The following is a 20,322-nucleotide window of genomic DNA, read 5'->3' as shown; positions in this document are numbered from 1 at the left end:
TAACTGTCAAAATAAACTTGATTCTCTTTGTAGCCGTACGTGTCATTATTAGATTTCAACTGTGTTTTGTTTCTACTCTAAGCTACATACACATTACAGTAATATAAATCTTTATTGACTGTCCTCTTTTGGGCACATATTTTACAGTAACATTTCTCAGTACTGAGCCTATTAATGTCTTCTGTGGTTTATAAACCTGCTCTGTGACGTAGACCATGCATATTAAGTGTCTGATCAGCGTCCTAAGAGTTGTTTTTTTTCCTCTCATTTGTCTTTTAAGTCCTTCAAGCTCTGACTGTAGAATGGACACGCCCACCGTCGCTAAGGCAACATGTCCCGATTTTACTGTGTCATACACAGGTTATGTATTTATTTTCTCCCTTGGTACTGGCCCTTTAATGACTTTTGACGGTTGGTTTTGGCCATAATGGAAGGCAGTTTTCAAACCCTTTGTTTAGTCTTTACACTTCAAATCCTCTGAGGAAATTATTTGTGTTGTAAATATATATATACCTCCGAGTAGTAGCGATAAGTGTTAGCTACTGGGATTTGTTTTTATTAAAACAGGAAGCCTAAAACAGGCGTCATTTAAAACCAATATTCGGCCTCAGTCTGAGGGTGTACATGTTTGAAATTATCAGCGGTAACATGCGAAGCGAGGCAGATATTGCCTCTCCTCTTCACCACTTTCAGAGCTCTGTCAGCGGCGAGGGTGCGGCCTTCAAGTCGCTTAGCTTCGGACCGCGGTGGCTGAAGAGCTTCTCTCAGCCCAGGGACAGAACACAGAGTAAACACGGTGAGTGAAACGCGTCCAGAATTAACCCACTTTTCACGGACACATCCCTTAATGGTTTGGAAATGCGCCAGGTTACATTAAATAACATCTAATATCAGTCTTCTATGTAGCTAGGGTGACCAGACGTCCTCTTTTACCCGGACATGTCCTCTTTTTTAGACTTAAAAATATGTCCGGCCGGAATTTCACAAACGTCCGGCATTTTGTTGTTCTAGAGCTTACATAGAACTTCGAGAAGCTTCGTTCACAAACTAGTCCCGCCCTTCCCTACTCCGATTGGTTCGCTTGAGTGAGAAGGGGGCGTGGTGAAGTAGCCTAAAACCTTCTGATTGGACGGTCTGTCTGTAGAGCTACCGTTATTGGTCGATAACCTCTGTAAACATTTAATTGGTCAGTTTGCACGTCAGTAGTCGTCCACCCCTCACCATCTCAGATCTGGTCACCCTAGTAGTGATGGGAATTTCGTCTCTTTTTGGGGAGCCGGCTCTTTTGGCTCGGCTCTTCATAAAGAGCCGGCTCTTTCGGCTCCTAAATGGCTCTTTGTTTTACCACTTATTTTCACTGGTACAGAACAATATTACCTACATTTTACATGACTATATGGACAAAATATTATTGTTCAATATTAAGAATAAATAGTGTTGCAATGGCCAATTGTTTTTATGGCTGTCTTTTAATAACTCACTGATTGCACTCACACATTCAATTGTATAAATAACTTTAAATAATAACTTTAAATTTTTATTTAAACACCTTAATAAAAAATCACTTGTAAACTCTGAAGTATAGCCAATGGAACCCAAAAGGTAGGTATTACAAAATAGCTTAATAAATTAAATAATCATCCATTTCTGGGTAAAAAAATAAACAAATACTCTGCAAAGTGCAAAACAGCAGCATTCAACGGTAGTGATTAAAACAATCACAACTGTCAACAAACATTTAACTGATTTAACATTTTCTTCAACTATTTTTTGGAAGGCAGAAGTGTCCAAGTGTCTCAGCTTGGAGGGTTGGAGCTTGCTTGTTGTTCTTTGATTGGTTGAATGACAAGCCTTAGAAAAAAATGGCTCGGTCTTAGACGGGAACCGGCTCTCATCGTTCACTTACAAGAGCCGGCTCTTTGAACCGGTTCGTTCGCGACCGACACATCACTACACCCTAGTGTTCTATACAGCCAATGGAGTCACACTCCTTCCTACAGGGGTTTGTTTTGTGGAGGCCCTGAGGGCAGCAGGTCAGAGCTGAAACACCGACCTTTATTTGCTGATATCTACATAGATTCTATTCGATAGAACTAATGTTAGCACCGTGTCTTGGAGAAGCTACATTTCATTTCTTCCTCAACACATCTGTGGAGACAATAAGTTACAATAAACCCGACTGACTTTTACTCTTTACATTAAAAATCAAATTGTAAAATAATGTATGAATAAAGAATAATCATTAATTGTTTGTGGGTTCCCATTGAAAAAAGGAATCAAAGCTCCTCATCATATGAAAACTAGTAATGTGGTTGATTTGGCTAACACAACCTATTGATAAGACAAAAATGATGGTTGTGCTCCATAAAACACAAAAGCAGAAAAACTGAACAAAGGTGAAGTGATAATATTGCCCACACACTGCTAAAATGTCAGACAAAATCTTGCAGGAATATACACTTATTTTAGATGGAGGACACCAAGCCAAACCGCAAACCGAGCAAACTTTTCAGCTCAGCTTCAACAGCCTAAAGTGTGTATGTATATATATAATGGTAAAGTACACAGTCAGACAGTGGGTGCAGAGGTAAAACAATTAATTAATTAATTCATTCATTCATTCATTATCTGTAACCCTTATCCAATTCAGGGTCGCGGTGGGTCCAGAGCCTACCTGGAATCATTGGGCGCAAGGCGGGAATACACCCTGGAGGGGGCGCCAGTCCTTCACAGGGCAACACAGACACACATTCACTCACACCTAGTCACACAGCTCCAGGGACCTGGAGGTTGTGGGTTCGATTCCCGCTCCGGGTGACTGTCTGTGAGGAGTGTGGTGTGTTCTCTCTGTGTCTGCGTGGGTTTCCTCCGGGTGACTGTCTGTGAGGAGTGTGGTGTGTTCTCCCCGTGTCTGTGGGGGTTTTCTCCGGGTGGTTGTCTGTGAGGAGTGTGGTGTGTTCTCCCTGTGTCTGTGTGGGTTTCCTCCGGGTGACTGTCTGTGAGGAATGTGGTGTGTTCTCCCCGTGTCTGTGGGGGTTTCCTCCGGGTGACTGTCTGTGAGGAGTGTGGTGTGTTCTCCCCTGTGTCTGTGGGGGTTTCCTCCGGGTTACTGTCTGTGAGGAGTGTGGTGTGTTCTCCCTGTGTCTGCGTGGGTTTCCTCCGGGTGACTGTCTGTGAGGAGTGTGGTGTGTTCTCCCTGTGTCTGCGTGGGTTTCCTCCGGGTGCTCCGGGCGTACTTTGGCCCACCCAATGTGTTTTCTGTGATCCACATTCAGAGTAAAGGGTAACTGGTATAAATTGTGTACCATTTCTTTAAGTCCGTTTTCTAAGTATTCATTTCCCTTGTCTTTTATCCATACTGTGCTCAGGAGCTGGAGTCCGGCAGTGAAGATAAGGAAAACCCTTAAGCTCCCTCTCTGAACTATCAGTCACTACTCAGTTCTGTGTCTTCCCTCTGAGCTCTGTCCATTACAGACCCACACCTCACTCCTGGCCACTCCAGTACTGACCTAAGACATTTTCACAGTGAATAGAGCTTCATTTCTGTTGTCCTTTTAACATATCTTTTAATAGAGATGGAAAGGATACCAGTTTTATTTATATCCCCTCATTAAAAATGAATCTGCTTATAATTGTTTAGTATAATCTCAGTTTTTATGTTTTAATTCACTAATTTAATGCGTGTGAAAGTCAAGCTTATGCTGTTCAAAGAAATCCATTCCTTAAAAAAATCTTTTTCAGAAAGTGCATTTCACTCTGTGTGGAGTCTTAGTCTTGAAAAAGCTACTGTTTGGAGAATGTGGATGCTCTGTGTTTTGGATCAATCATCCTATAGGCTGCACTGTTATCTTATAATTATTATCTATCCCAGCAGCCGTAGAAACACAGACTCCGTGACAGTGCTTTATAAACTTACTTTAGAAATCGCCTTTTCATCTGAAGCTCTGTGATTCGGTCTGACTTTCCGAACAGAGACGATGTTAATGTGTGTTTTAGTAGAGCTGTTCAAATTCATTAATCAAAAAGCTTTGTTGGTTTTGAGTGCTAAAATCTGGCCAGTTTCATTGGCTTCTGAGTGAGTCTTTAACTGGCAGCTCCATAAAGAACAATGATGAAAGCAAAAACATAGGGATCTCATGATAAGGGTTTACACTTAATCCAGGCTTAAAGACAAAGGCCAGCTTGAATATTTGAGTCTGGGTTTGCAACAAGAGAAGCTCCTCTGATCCCTAATGGCATACTGAACATTTCAAAGCTCCTGTTTTGTTTTCAGTCCAATGAATGACAAATGAAAGCGTTCTAGCCTGTAATTATCTAGATTCTCACATTTGGATATCTGTTGACTTGCAGTGCTCTGCGGAAAACCGACTGAAAATGTTTAACGTGTCGCTTTAATGAAAAAAAAATTATTTTAGAAATAAAAGTGTTTGCACCTACGCAGACACAGGGAGAACACACCACACTCCTCACAGACAGTCACCCGGAGGAAACCCACGCAGACACAGGGAGAACACACCACACTTCTCACAGACAGTCACCCGGAGGAAACCCACGCAGACACAGGGAGAACACACCACACTCCTCACAGACAGTCACCCGGAGGAAACCCACGCAGACACAGGGAGAACACACTACACTCCTCACAGACAGTCACCCGGAGGAAACCCACGCAGACACAGGGAGAACACACCACACTCCTCACAGACAGTCACCCGGAGGAAACCCACGCAGACACAGGGAGAACACACTACACTCCTCACAGACAGTCACCCGGAGGAAACCCACGCAGACACAGGGAGAACACACCACACTTCTCACAGACAGTCACCCGGAGGAAACCCACGCAGACACAGGGAGAACACACCACACTCCTCACAGACAGTCACCCGGAGGAAACCCACGCAGACACAGGGAGAACACACTACACTCCTCACAGACAGTCACCCGGAGGAAACCCACGCAGACACAGGGAGAACACACTACACTCCTCACAGACAGTCACCCGGAGGAAACCCACGCAGACACAGGGAGAACACACCACACTTCTCACAGACAGTCATCCGGAGGAAACCCACGCAGACACAGGGAGAACACACCACACTCCTCACAGACAGTCACCCGGAGGAAACCCACGCAGACACAGGGAGAACACACTACACTCCTCACAGACAGTCACCCGGAGGAAACCCACGCAGACACAGGGAGAACACACCACACTTCTCACAGACAGTCACCCGGAGGAAACCCACGCAGACACAGGGAGAACACACCACACTCCTCACAGACAGTCACCCGGAGGAAACCCACGCAGACACAGGGAGAACACACTACACTCCTCACAGACAGTCACCCGGAGGAAACCCACGCAGACACAGGTAGAACACACCACACTTCTCACAGACAGTCACCCGGAGGAAACCCACGCAGACACAGGGAGAACACACCACACTCCTCACAGACAGTCACCCGGAGGAAACCCACGCAGACACAGGGAGAACACACCACACTCCTTACAGACAGTCACCCGGAGGAAACCCACGCAGACACAGGGAGAACACACTACACTCCTCACAGACAATCACCCGGAGGAAACCCATGCAAACACAGGGAGAACACACCTCACTCCTCACAGACAGTCACCCGGAGGAAACCCACGCAGACACAGGGAGAACACACCACACTTCTCACTGTGTCTGCGTGGGTTTCCTCTGGGTGACTGTCTGTGAGGAGTGTGATGTGTTCTCTCTGTGTCTGTGTGGGTTTCCTCTGGGTGACTGTCTGTGAGGAGTGTGGTGTTTTCTCCCTGTGTCTGCGTGGGTTTCCTCCGGGTGCTCCGGTTTCCTCCCACAGTCCAAAAACACACGTTGGTAGGTGGATTGGCGACTCAAAATGTGTCAGTGAGTGTGTGAGTGAATGTGTGTGTGTGTGTGTGTCTGTGTTGCCCTGTGAAGGACTGGCGCCCCCTCCAGGGTGTATTCCCGCCTTGCGCCCAATGATTCCAAGTAGGCTCTGGACCCACCACGACCCTGAATTGGATAAGAGTTACAGATAATGAATGAATAATAACGCTAATGCATTTTGGAAAATGTAAGGCCTTTCCTGGATACATGTCAGCAGTGTCGTTAATATTTGTATATAATTAAATTCTAAATTTGCACACATGATCTTAAACTAAGCAGGGATGTAGTGTATAAAAGAACAGTAGGTTTAAAGTCTCTGCTTTAAACAAATGACCAAATCTCATAACACGAGGAATAGTTAAGCAATTATTGTGTTTTTCAGAGTACCATCAAAAGCATGCAGTCACCTGCCCATTTCGCTGCTTCCAGGGGTCAGGTCAAAGAAAGGGCAGGTGCCCCAGCTGAAGTGTGCAGGAACAAACGTCTTCCTCAAGGACTTGAGGCAGAGGTCAGGACAAAGGTCATCGAAGGTCAGAAGGTAATGTGTGTCTGGTTACAGCAGTTGCACAGCGGTAATTAGTGCACGAGAGATAAAAGGGGTTCAAGTAGCGGTCTGCATGAAGAGGATCTGCCTGCTGACAAGGCAGCTGTGTCAAGCCTGAAACACTTAAACCCTGCCAAGCCAATGAAAACAGAGCCAGAGAAAACACTGGTGTCATGAGATTTATTTCTAAACGCAGAGGAGGCCGGGTTGAGTCTTTGTTCAGTAATGTTTTGAAAGATACTTTGGTGGAAAATAACTGCGGCTATCACTAACTGTTAACCACAAGTACGAATAACTTTCATAAAAAGTAAATAAACACCAAGACGTTTATGTCCACAGTTTCATTCTGTGCTCTGCTTTGTTCTTTTGGTTGTTGTTTATATTTATGTATGCAATTAATAGTTAAGTTTTTGTTTGTTATTTATTCTACATACTACACCGTGTGTTATTACTGATTCCTTTGGACAGGGTTTATGTGTAACGTCCACGTGTGTTGTGTGTGTAATCACTGGTCTGTACGAACAGTGTCAGCCATGAACTTAACTCATTGTATCATAGGTTGTTTCAGGAAACAAAAAAGTTTTCGGTGTTGCCCTAAACATACAAACATGAGTTCTCTGAAACTAAATCCTCAGGCCACCCTCGACATTGTGCATCCTGATGGAGGTGGCATCAACACCACTCAGTGGATATACACCTGACACAACTGAGAATCTAATAGTAGTCTATTGACTAGCATTAGGGGCGGCACAGTGGCGCAGCAGGTAGTGTCACAGTCACACAGCTCCAGGGACCTGGAGGTTGTGGGTTTGATGACTTCATATGTCTGTGAGGAGTGTGGTGTGTTCTCCCTGTGTCTGCGTGGGTTTACTCTGGGTGACTGTCTGTGAGGAGTGTGGTGTGTTCTCCCTGTGTCTGCGTGGGTTTCCTCCGGGTGACTGTCTGTGAGGAGTGTGGTGTGTTCTCCCTGTGTCTGCGTGGGTTTCCTCCAGGTGATTGTCTGTGAGGAGTGTAGTGTGTTCTCCCTGTGTCTGCGTGGGTTTCCTCTGGGTGACTGTCTGTGAGGAGTGTGGTGTGTTCTCCCTGTGTCTGCGTGGGTTTCCTCCGGGTGACTGTTTGTGAGGAGTGTGGTGTGTTCTCTCTGTGTCTGTGTGGGTTTCCTCCGGGTGACTGTCTGTGAGGAGTGTGGTGTGTTCTCCCTGTGTCTGCGTGGGTTTCCTCCGGGTGACTGTTTGTGAGGAGTGTGGTGTGTTCTCTCTGTGTCTGTGTGGGTTTCCTCCAGGTGACTGTCTGTGAGGAGTGTAGTGTGTTCTCCCTGTGTCTGTGTTGGTTTTCTCTGGGTGACTGTCTGTGAGGAGTGTGGAGTGTTTTCCCTGTGTCTGCATGGGTTTCCTCTGGGTGACTGTCTGTGAGGAGTGTGGTGTGTTCTCTCTGTGTCTGTGTGGGTTTCCTCCGGGTGACTGTCTGTGAGGAGTGTGGTGTGTTCTCCCTGTGTCTGTGTTGGTTTTCTCTGGGTGACTGTCTGTGAGGAGTGTGGAGTGTTCTCCCTGTGTCTGCGTGGATTTCCTCTGGGTGACTGTCTGTGAGGAGTGTGGTGTGTTCTCCCTGTGTCTGCGTGGGTTTCCTCTGGGTGACTGTCTGTGAGGAGTGTGGTGTGTTCTCTCTGTGTCTGCGTGGGTTTCCTCCGGGTGACTGTCTGTGAGGAGTGTGGTGTGTTCTCCCTGTGTCTGCGTGGGTTTCCTCCGGGCTTCAAAAGCGTCTCAGATCAGCCAATCAGATCTTAGGACTGGAACTATCCGTTTTATAAATTCAGTTTGATTTTAGATCAAATCTATAAAATAATCCTGAGCTCTGTGTTATGAGTCCCACAAATCTTTAAAAGTCCATAACCAGGAGAAAAACTCCAGAACACACAAAGACATTGAAAGCCTTATTCACTGTGGAGAAACAGGCCGAAAGGGTGCAGAGCCAAGAGAAGGAGAGCAGAAGCTGGAAGATGAATGTGTGAAGGAGTTTTTTGGAGGAGAGCACCAATAAAAAAACAAAACAAAAAAGTGATAAATGGCTGAAGAAGAAATGAAGGAGGAAGAAGTAATGGGTTCGGAGCGAGAGGGAAGAGGTGCTGAAGGCCTGGACGGAGAGAATCACTAGCTTTCTATTGGCCAAAAGAAAAAGAGAGACAAATGAACCTGTTTTTATCTGCTCTCATCAGATTAATGGAGAAATAAACTGTAAGAGAAAATAAAATAATTAAATTAGTGCATTAGTTTCATATGTTTAGTCCTTTTTAACTGTTACTCCCAGCTTTCCTATATATATGTGTGTGTGTGTGTTTTAGGCTTCTCCCTCTGTGTGCCTCTTCTGGCTTCTGGCACAGGGCGGGGTGATCAGAGCGGCTCTGAGGATGGTATAGAGGACAGGTAAGCCATCCAATCATTTAATTTTTACAGTCCTGTTTAGTAACATCTCAGATACACACTGCTGACACTTTTAGTTCTGTAACATTCATTATCTGTAACCCTTATCCAGTTCAGGGTCACGGTGGGTCCAGAGTCTACCTGGAATCATTGGGCGCAAGGCGGGAATACACCCTGGAGGGGGCGCCAGTCCTTCACAGGGCAACACAGACACACACATTCACTCACACACTCACACCTATGGACACTTTTGAGTCGCCAATCCACCTACCAACATGTGTTTTTGGACTGTGGGAGGAAACCAGAGCACCCGGAGGAAACCCACGTAGACACAGAGAGAACACACCACACTCCTCACAGACAGTCACCTGGAGGAAACCCACGTAGACACAGAGAGAACACACCACACTCCTCACAGACAGTCACCCGGAGGAAACCCACACAGACACAGGCAGAACACACCACACTCCTCACAGACAGTCACCCAGAGGAAACCCACGCAGACACAGTGAGAACACACCACACTCCTCACAGACAGTCACCCGGAGGAAACCCACGCAGACACAGTGAGAACACACCACACTCCTCACAGACAGTCACCCGGAGGAAACCCACGCAGACACAGGGAGAACACACCACACGCCTCACAGACAGTCACCCGGAGGAAACCCACGCAGACACAGGGAGAACACACCACACTCCTCACAGACAGTCACCTGGAGGAAACCCACGCAGACACAGAGAGAACACACCACACTCCTCACAGACAGTCACCTGGAGGAAACCCACGCAGACACAGGGAGAACACACCACACGCCTCACAGACAGTCACCCGGAGGAAACCCACGCAGACACAGGGAGAACACACCACACTCCTCACAGACAGTCACCTGGAGGAAACCCACGCAGACACAGGGAGAACACACCACACTCCTCACAGACAGTCACCTGGAGGAAACCCACGCAGACACAGGGAGAACACACCACACTCCTCACAGACAGTCACCTGGAGCGGGAATCGAACCCACAACCTCCAGGCCCCTGGAGCTGTGTGACTGCGACACCTACCTGCTGCTAGTTCTGTAACAGCAGGTTTATAAACAAATACCGAAAAGAAAGAAAGGGAAGTAGATAAATGAAAAGGAGATGTGCTCTTCACAAAACAGAGGAAAGTACAAACACCTGGATACAACAAGAGTTCCTGCAGTGAGCGGATTTGTGCTGGGGAATGTGAAAGTGTACACTTAGCAACAAAACACTCCAATAAAAATGTTCTCCGGGGCATTAAGTGTTCCCCTCGCTGCTTTTCTCTCCTCTCCCCCTCTGTGTTTTTGTTGCAGTCAGGAATATCTGCAGGCGGTGAGGAGGGAGAGGATGCGTTTGGCTCAGAAATGGAGAAGAGATTTAGAGCTGAATAGAATCCAGCAGTGGGTTCATCAGCCCAAACACACACACACACACACACACACTGCAGGAGGGCTCAGCTCCAGAGATCAGGTAAACATGCCTAATTATAATAAAATAATATTAGTGGACACTTTATTTAGGGCCACATTGAAGATGATTATCACATCTGTAGATGTGCTTTTAGGCCAATCGTCCTATAACATCCTATATTTCTGACCCCAGATCCTCAGACAAAAACAGCACTACGCACACACACACACACACACACTACAATGTCAGGGTGTATGTCCTTTTCTCAGACTGATTTTTAGTTAGCAGTGGTCCTTTGCGATTTCATGTTTTGATTTACAGGATTTAGAAAGGCTGATACACTGGGGGCATCACAGAGCATCCAACAATAAAGGCAGCATTGTACTTCATTTATGGAGTGATAGCAAACACAATAGCCCACAGAAGGCTCCGGTTTCACATGCTGATCCATTTTACTATGAACAGTGGTGCTTATGTTCTACAGAAAGTCTCACCTGCAGCCGTCACACACACACAAACACACACATGGTTTCTCTCACACTTGCAGAGATGCCGCCTTTTGATGTTCAGTCGGCGGCTTCACCTGATCCTGTATGTATTAGCCTCATTTTCACCATTTCTAATCTGGAGACCTTTAAGTCTGCTACCCACTAAAGTTCCTGAAATCAGCTTCTTCAGGTGGTTTCCACAGGCCTTGTTGCCCGATATGGAGCAGTCCGATGGGTGAAAGTGCCTTTCTGGTGAAGGAAATAGTGTGGTTAATGCAGTACATCATTCATGATCAATGCTAAAAATGTAACAAACCTTGGTAACGTTGATAGTGTAAATTTCATTTCACTCTGATTAGTGCATAACACAGGGCGGCATGGTGGCACAGCAGTGTCCTGCTCCAGGTGACTCTCTGTGAGGAGTGTGGTGTGTTCTCCCTGTGTCTGCGTGGGTTTCCTCCGGGTGACTGTCTGTGAAGAGTGTGGTGTGTTCTCCCTGTGTCCGCGTGGGTTTCCTCCAGGTGACTGTCTGTGAGGAGTGTGGTGTGTTCTCCCTGTGTCTGCGTGGGTTTCCTCTGGGTGACTGTTTTTGAGGAGTGTGGTGTGTTCTCCCTGTGTCTGCGTGGGTTTTCTCCAGGTGACTGTCTGTGAGGAGTGTGGTGTGTTCTCCCTGTGTCTGCGTGGGTTTCCTCCGGGTGACTGTCTGTGAGGAGTGTGGTGTGTTCTCCCTGTGTCTGCGTGGGTTTCCTCCAGGTGACTGTCTGTGAGGAGTGTGGTGTGTTCTCCCTGTGTCTGCGTGGGTTTCCTCTGGGTGACTGTTTTTGAGGAGTGTGGTGTGTTCTCCCTGTGTCTGCGTGGGTTTTCTCCAGGTGACTGTCTGTGAGGAGTGTGGTGTGTTCTCCCTGTGTCTGCGTGGGTTTCCTCCGGGTGACTGTCTGTGAGGAGTGTGGTGTGTTCTCCCTGTGTCTGCGTGGGTTTCTTCCAGGTGACTGTCTGTGAGGAGTGTGGTGTGTTCTCCCCCTGTGTCTGCGTGGGTTTCTTCCAGGTGACTGTCTGTGAGGAGTGTGGTGTGTTCTCCCTGTGTCTGCGTAGGTTTCCTCTGGGTGACTGTTTTTGAGGAGTGTGGTGTGTTCTCCCTGTGTCTGCGTGGGTTTTCTCCAGGTGACTGTCTGTGAGGAGTGTGGTGTGTTCTCCCTGTGTCTGCGTGGGTTTCCTCCGGGTGACTGTCTGTGAGGAGTGTGGTGTGTTCTCCCTGTGTCTGCGTGTTCTCCCTGTGTCTGCGTGGGTTTCCTCCGGGTGACTGTCTGTGAGGAGTGTGGTGTGTTCTCCCTGTGTCTGCGTGGGTTTCCTCCAGGTGACTGTCTGTGAGGAGTTTGGTGTGTTCTCCCTGTGTCTGCATGGGTTTCCTCCAGGTGACTGTCTGTGAGGAGTGTGGTGTGTTCTCCCTGTGTCTGCGTGGGTTTCCTCCGGGTGACTGTCTGTGAGGAGTGTGGTGTGTTCTCCCTGTGTCTGCGTGGGTTTCCTCCGGGTGACTGTCTGTGAGGAGTGTGGTGTGTTCTCCCTGTGTCTGCTTGGGTTTCCTCCAGGTGACTGTCTGTGAGGAGTTTGGTGTGTTTTCCCTGTGTCTGCATGGGTTTCCTCCAGGTGACTGTCTGTGAGGAGTGTGGTGTGTTCTCCCTGTGTCTGCGTGGGTTTCCTCCGGGTGACTGTCTGTGAGGAGTGTGGTGTGTTCTCCCTGTGTCTGCGTGGGTTTCCTCCGGGTGCTCCGGTTTCCTCCCACGGTCCAAAAACACGCGTTGGTAGGTGGATTGGAGACTCAAAACTGTCCGTAGGTGTGAGTGTGTGAGTGAGTGAATGTGTGTGTGTGTTGCCCTGTGAAGGACTGGCGCCCCCTCCAGGGTGTATTCCCCCCTTGTGCCCAATGATTCCAGGTAGGCTCTGGACCCACCGCGACCCTGTACTGGATAAGGGTTACAGATAATGAATGCATGAAAGTGCATAGCATACAAACTGGTTTTTTTTTAGTACTCGCTGAAAGAGGTTTGTAATTTATAACTGAGAACCAAGCCTGTAGTTTTAAAGATTAATATACTCGCTAAACTGTTTATTCCTAAGTTTGGAGCTGAAAGTGCTGCATCAAAGCCAGTGACTAATGCTTGAGGCAGAGCTTATTGATCACAGAAATGCTCAGTTCAAAGCATGTGTTTTGAGCTTGTAGTTCTGTATGTTGTGGCTTTTTAGCTAGTTGTGTGAAACTGTCACTGTCAGACAACAGCTGGTACTTCTGTCTCAAACTCCGGAGCCCACAGCAGCTTTCAGACGAGAGGAACTGTAGGAATGAGATTGAAAAACGAGCGTTTGTTTCACATTGTTTATTTGGTCTGCTTTATATTTCTCATAATTGGGCTTCATGGTGAACCAAGTCTCGGCTCTTATGGAATAAAGATGCTACTTCACTCATTATAATGTATCTTTAAAAATGTTTGGGCATATATTATATAAAATATGATGTATTTAAATAATTAGACATCCTCATAGCACTTACCCTCAACATCAGGGGTGGCCACAGCACACACGGTTCATTCCTGTACAACTCTTCCTTTCATAATAAAACATGTAGCTGTTAGATCCATTTGACTGTCTGTGAGGAGTGTGGTGTGTTCTCTCTGTGTCTGCGTGGGTTTCCTCCGGGTGACTGTCTGTGAGGAGTGTGGTGTGTTCTCTCTGTGTCTGCGTGGGTTTCCTCCGGGTGACTGTCTGTGAGGAGTGTGTTGTGTTCTCTCTGTGTCTGCGTGGGTTTCCTCCGGGTGACTGTCTGTGAGGAGTGTGGTGTGTTCTCCCTGTGTCTGCGTGGGTTTCCTCCGGGTGACTGTCTGTGAGGAGTGTGGTGTGTTCTCCCCCTGTGTCTGCGTGGGTTTCCTCCCACGCTCCAAAAACACACATTGTTAGGTGGATTGGTGACTCAAAAGTGTCTGTAGGTGTGAGTGTGTATTGCCCTGTGAAGGACTGGCGCCCCCTCCAGGGTGTGTTCCCGCCTTGCGCCCAATGATTCCAGGTAGGCTCCGGACCCACCACAACCCTGAACTGGATAAGGGTTATTGATAATGAATGAATGAACAATTTGATGGCCTTTCAGTGTCTATTCAATATATTTAGTATGCTCGTTGTGTTTCACCATTTATGTAAATTATTTGTGGCTCCTTGTAGTAATGTGTTTGTTTTTCTGGCTCTTTGTGTCTGATAGGTTGGCCACCCCTGCTCTGCATAGTCATGGATATAATTAGACCATCATTGTGAAAATGACAAAAGTGCTACAGTTACTACCTTAAAGGGGAGTATCTGATGATGTTCACACTATGACAGCATGTCACTGTGACCTGGCAATGTGACTAATTCCATGCCCAACTGTTTCTCTGCCCCAGTCACATGACAGGATGTCAGCTGATAGAGATGTCTAATAAGGGATTAACGTACGTTTGATATGTATGTTCAGTGTAATTTTCCACTTTCCTGCTTTTTCTTTCCAGGCACAAGGTACAGGTTCTACTTCATCCCTAAAAAGTTCCAGTGCCCCTTTGTCCCAGTTGTACAAACAGCTGCTAAAAGAGCACTTCCTTCTCAACTGCAGAGCCCAGTCTGTGAAACAGCTGTCTTCAACACTCTCACTGAGTAAACAATGTCACTGCCATGACCTGAGTAAACAGCATCCATCCAAAGTTTGACTTTGTTCAACGTGCCTTGAACAAACAACTTAAACCATATTAAACATGTACTGCAACTGATTTGATGTGGCCTAAAGTGCATGAAACACTTTTTAACACTTTTTAATAAATAGATATATATTAGGTTTTGATTGATTTACTAGAATTTTGGTTGAAGCTTAAGTTTAATCTAATGAAGGAATAAACGCTGCGTCCAATCACTGTCCACTTTATTAGACTCTCCTACCTCATTGGTCCAATGAGGTCCAATTGTAGATGTAAAGTCAGAGACAGTAGCTCATCTGTCGCTGCACACTTTACGTTGGTTGTCCTCTAGTCCTTCATCAGTGGCTGCGTGTTTTTTTGTCGGTGGACTATTCTCAGTCCAGCAGTGACAATAAGGGATTTAAAAACTCCTGCAGCACTGCTGTGTCTGATCCACTCGCACCAGCACAGCAACAACACACGCTAACACATCACCGCCACGTCAGTGTCACTGCACCAATGAAAACGATCCACTACCCAAATCATACCTGCTCTGATGGAATGAACCACAAAATGATAAAGGTATTTAACACTATTGCATAATTTAAGCATTATCCCAGTAAACATTTAGCCGTTGATTCAACGTTGTTATAACGTAATGACTGCCGTCTAATCAACGTTCTCTTAAGGTTGAAAATGAAAGTTGAAAAGACGTCCAAACACAGACATTGAAAAGACGACTATTAGACGTATTTTGGACGTCCATTGACGTTATTAATTGGTCCCGAAATAAATTACTTGTATAAAACGCATTTTGGACGTCCACTGACGTTATCGATTGGTCACCACTTAACTAACTTATTAAGATGGATTTTGGACGTCCGTTGACGTTTAAAACATGTCCTTGACGGACAGACTAATTTTAGACCTATTTTGAACGTCCAGGGACGTTCCTTGTTTACTGGGATATATAAAATTTTAATATTTAAAAGACACTTGTAGGTTCGCTGCTCATTTTGATTTAGCTTCTTTAACATTGTTAAGGCTACGAACCACTCAGGATGTTTAATTTGAACAGTTTGGGCCACCAGATGTCACTAATTTCCCCGTCTTGGTACATTCGGCTTTTTATTATTATTATTATTATTATTATTTTAATAATTTCTCGCTCCCCTGAAGGTGAATCATGGTTTGAACTCATATGACCAGTTTCCCGGAGCCGTCATATCCAGAGCTGTGGGAGAGGCTGATTGTAACACTGAGTGCTTTAATGAGGTAATCGGTCCTAACGGTTTTTCTGTTTTTAGGCGGTTGGAGTGGAGCGAGCGCTGATGCCCGGAGCTTGCTGCGCATGCGCGGTTGGACTGGAGCGCTCTGCGCCTCATATTCATTGACTGATTGCGTCATGGGTGGTCGTGACATCACAGCCGAAAGTTTCTTGATAGAAAGCCCTCCATGTTTTCCAGCGCTCAGAGGGCAATTACAGCAGTACGCTCCAGGTCTCCGCGAAGCGGGTATAGACACTTGGACACAGGAAATCTAAAAGCTGAGGGTGAGTTCTGTGAAGGGACTAGAAATAACGGTGGACTCTAAAACTTGGAAGGAGTGAAAATCTGGTCCTCAGCAAGACACGGTAAACTTTTAGCGTTGACTCTTCCGCTACGATGCTGCTGTTTTGGCTTTGCTTTCCAGAGGCGACAGGTTGAGACCGCTTCTCTAATGGGAACTCCTGCCTTCTCCCCGCCGGGACGGAGCCCATTCGTTGCCTTTTTAAGCCCTTCGCCCCTCTCTGCGTTTGGGACAGAGCCCAGGAGCCGCCTCGCATGAGCCCCCGGCCGGGAGAGGCACGATGATAAAGCCCAAAGTCGGTCGGATGTTTCTGGCCACATGCGTTGGATCCTTCTTCATCCTCATCCTGTATTTCCAGAGCAACCCCAGAACGGGTGAGTTTTCATCTCTGTTACTTTGTATCAGATTATCACAGTGTTTGTTTATGTTCGAGTCCTAAACAAGCGTGGACAGCCCTGGTCACTGGTGAGTACACTGGTGTTTTCCTGTAATATGTTTACATCTTATACACAGGGGACCAACGTACAAATAAATGTGTTTGACGTGGAAACAAAAACACTGTAACATTTTATTTGTACTAGTTCTATTTTTATGTGTTCTCCGATACTTCATCTAGGTGTACCCAAACATTTGCACACCCCAGTAGCCTGGATCTGCTTATAAATCACTTTTAAATACGTGACGAACAAAGTGTGTTGTACACTAACATCCAGCCTGAAGAAACAGGATCCTGACCCTGGGGAAGGAGAAAGGAGCCTGGACTTACACGGTCTGAATGCGCTGATTTATCCCTGGCTCTCTTTGGCCACGTATGTCCAACCGTCTTAACCGCCGAACCCTATGGATAAACTCAAGAGGCCGTATCTGTGTCTTAAGACGTTGTTGCCTAATAACCTGTTGCCTAAAATACAAGCTCACCCCAACTGTAGCTTAGTGGCTTTTGTGGCCACTTCTTGTAACGTCTTCAGTTGGTTCTTACACAAATCTTCACGGATTAAGGTCCGGCAGCTTAAAGTTGGGGTGCTGTCATAATGAACACTGTCTCCTGAGGTATATCTGAGTGTGATAATGGTGAAATGGTGGTAGGTCGGGGTGAATGCACTTAAATTGGAAATGATTTTGCTATGTATATTAGGCAGGAAGTTGTATCCCAGGCATCGGACAACATTTTCAGTCAAAAGTCAGTGTAGTAACTGTCTGTAAATAAGTTTTAAGAAGCATTGAACGCTTCAGACGTCTGGTTCCTATCACCACCACTGCCCCCATTCACACTGAGTGATGGCGTGTTGTTTTCTTTGTATATTTTGCTGTCGATTAGTGACGTATTTGAGTAGTTTTGAGAATATGTCGCTTAACTCAGTGCTTCAGTTAACTGTAGATTTTAAGGCATAGTAGATTTTATCGATGAAACAAAGGTTGACACTCAGGGTTTCAGTTTGTGTATTAGGGGAAATACATAAGATGATATCGGACATTTCTACTTTCTAAGTGTATATTTACCACAGGAAATTATACAGATGCCTCTGCAAAAGCTGAACACAGTCTGGCAAGTATCATTTTATAACAGGAGTTTATCACTGTTTTCCTCCTTCAGATTTTCCTTCTCTGACACAACCACTTAGTCAGAAATGTTAAAGCATGAGGTGATGCAGATTAGTGCTGGCAGATGAGCATATTGTGATGGAATCTAGCCAGGAAAGAAAAAAGATATATATATATATATATATATATATATATATATAACCTCAGGAAAATGATTCATTTAGCCAGATTTAACCATGTCTTGTGTGTTTTAACGGTAAAAAGATCAACAAAGAGTCTGTACCTTACAGAAGGATGCTCAATAATGGTTCTGGATTTACTTTTCTACCTGCTCTATAGCTTTAACTAGAAAGTGGACACCGTTGTTGTTTCTGCAGGAAGTGCACAGGTTTTCTGTTGAGACACGTCTGATTTACATCATCATTTAGTCATCAGATTTATTAGTTGGTTACATCTTGATGACTGTTGTTTTTTTTTGCTTCCTTTAAGATTTAAAGATTAAAGACTACGCTCTAAAAATGACTTTAAAGGCTAAGCACCACTTAATGGACCTCCGTGAATATTCCACATTATTTTAGTTACTGACAGATATAAGTATGAATTAAAATGAAAATAGCAGCTTAATTTGCTTTAAAACTGACAATGTTATTAAATTGACGGAAAAACCCGAGCTCACTACGGAAATTCTTGAACGCGACCGTGACGTCACTGGTGGACAACAGCTGAACAACGCCGCGGTAAAACACCGTTATGACTGACTGTTATGACGGTATCTAGCTAAATAACCAACATTATTCATGACAATAGCCTAGCAATAAGCTAAACTCAAATGTAGAGGTACCGTTATTCTTGTAAATGTGATCGAAGTCGAACTCGAATTCATCCGACACTATAAACCTCCGTAATGCAGCTACGTAGCCGAGTATAATCTGAGCCACTGAGTTTAGCGAGTCAAGCTAACGTTAACTAACACCAACTAAAACAGGCGAAGTGAGTGTCCTTACCCTGTTTACCTCCATGTTACAGAGGCTCTTCAACACCTTTCGTTGGTGTCCTTACATGCCCATATTGTTGGAAAAGCGCCAGTGAAATGAGCTACAGATAACGGAGTGAGCGGATGGTCCTTTCCAAAGTGCCCGTTTAAAGTGGACAAATTTAGTCCATTTTCTGGATATTTTGGGATCTTTGGGCCATTTGTTCACAGATGTCCCACTGTACATTGAATGATTGCAGCCAAAAACAACACACCTTTTCGTCATTTTGCATTAAATTAAGTGCAGCTTCTAGAGTTGTTGTCCACCATCTACGTCACAGGCAAGACGCCTATTAGAGTTTCCGAACACCGTTGGGGGGGGGGGGGGCAACGTTCTTTTAAACCTTATTCCTTGAATTAGTAAGAAATAACATGTTTTCTGACTATCAATAAACACAAGTTAGGAACTCAAATTCCACTGTATTTATTTGTTTGACACTTTAATATCGCTGGTGCTTAGCCTTTAAATGTAAAATACTGTACAAAACAGTAACAAACATGACACTATTATTATATTTTGCTGCAAATTCTGGAAGCTCACATTCATTATTAACTTTCTCATAGAACTGAAAAACAGAGCGTTATGTAACACTCCACAACATGAACGACTTCAACCAAAGGAAATTGAGTGGATACATTTAACTGTTAAACCCTTGAAAGCTGTAGTAATCAAGGCAGTGGATGATGTAAATATAAGAGGAGTCAGAGAATCAGTTGTTGGTGTTGACGTGGGTGGAGCTGTGTCCACAGGACCTACAGAATGAGGCAGATGAGTGTGTCTCATGGTGTCGATATAAGAGGTGCTGTTAGACCTGTCACAATGATGACATTGTTAACTTATCGTACGATGTATGGACATTATTTCCGCAATACGTTTTGCTGACCCCAGTATTGTCCGTTGCGATTATTAGCATGTTCCTTTACATAAGAATTAAGGTCATTGATGTTTTAGCCCCTTGCTCTGTTCTGTTCTCTTTCTTTTTAAAAAAAAACAGTGGTTCTATTTAATTTATTTTTAAATAATTTAAATAATTTTTATTTCAATTCCAAAGTCTGGATATTGGTAATAACTCAGGTTTTGCTAAGTGTTCATTACTATTTTAAAGGGGTGTAATTGCATTATTATGTTATTATATTATCATAAAATCAGTGGCATGAAATGGTCTTAAAATGACAATAATATCATTTAGCGCAGTTTTTTCTGGGACAATATATCACCAACAAACATTGTCTACTGTGACAGGCCTCAGTAGCGTCAGAGAATCTGTAGCTTGTTTTTGAGGATGGAGCTGTTAACGGTACTTTAGCCGTAACTGAGCTGCTATTAAATTAATACAGATTTTAAAGGATGTTTTTCTTTACAGTGCTTTAAGGACCATGCAATGAATATTCAAGTGTTCTGGTTGAAGCCTGGGCCACAGGGGTGTTCTCTTATAAAGTGAGGAAAGAGGTATAAACAAATAGAACGTGTAAAGACAATGCAGATTTAACCCTGAAAGTTTAGGTTACGTTTACCCACAGTGTAGTGTCTGAATTCTGCCAACAGCCACAAACATCAGAACAGTGGAAGTCAAACGTGGAACAAAGACAGAGGGGAGAAAGTGACCAGAATGTTTGGAAAGACCCCCACTGGGAAACCTTAGTGAATTCCTAAAGCCTTTAAACGTAGTTTTCATTCCCTGCCAACGGCTGAGCGTGGATTAGCA

The 20,322-nt window shown here is 45.0% G+C and overlaps 1 protein-coding gene across 2 annotated transcripts in view; it reads left to right on the top strand.

The window, feature by feature from the left end:
- The first annotated feature begins 15,033 nt into the window (after positions 1 to 15,033).
- Positions 15,034 to 20,322, top strand: part of si:ch211-236h17.3 (carbohydrate sulfotransferase 11) — a 29,545-nt gene continuing 24,256 nt past the window's right edge. Inside the window, exons 1-2 of one of the 2 annotated variants that reach the window (XM_066671343.1) lie at positions 15,034 to 15,054; positions 15,780 to 16,415. In XM_066671343.1, coding sequence (XP_066527440.1) covers positions 16,322 to 16,415 — 94 coding nt within the window. In that variant the 5' untranslated portion in view covers positions 15,034 to 15,054; positions 15,780 to 16,321. Of the gene's footprint in view, positions 15,055 to 15,741; positions 16,416 to 20,322 lie in introns of those variants that run through there. The other variant, XM_066671344.1, reaches the window with a different exon arrangement.

The sequence above is a fragment of the Hoplias malabaricus genome, chromosome 5, assembly GCF_029633855.1.
Source record: "Hoplias malabaricus isolate fHopMal1 chromosome 5, fHopMal1.hap1, whole genome shotgun sequence".
Lineage (NCBI taxonomy): Eukaryota > Metazoa > Chordata > Actinopteri > Characiformes > Erythrinidae > Hoplias > Hoplias malabaricus.
The sequence above is the reverse complement of the archived record's forward strand: the minus strand, read 5'-3'. Positions and strand labels throughout refer to the sequence as shown.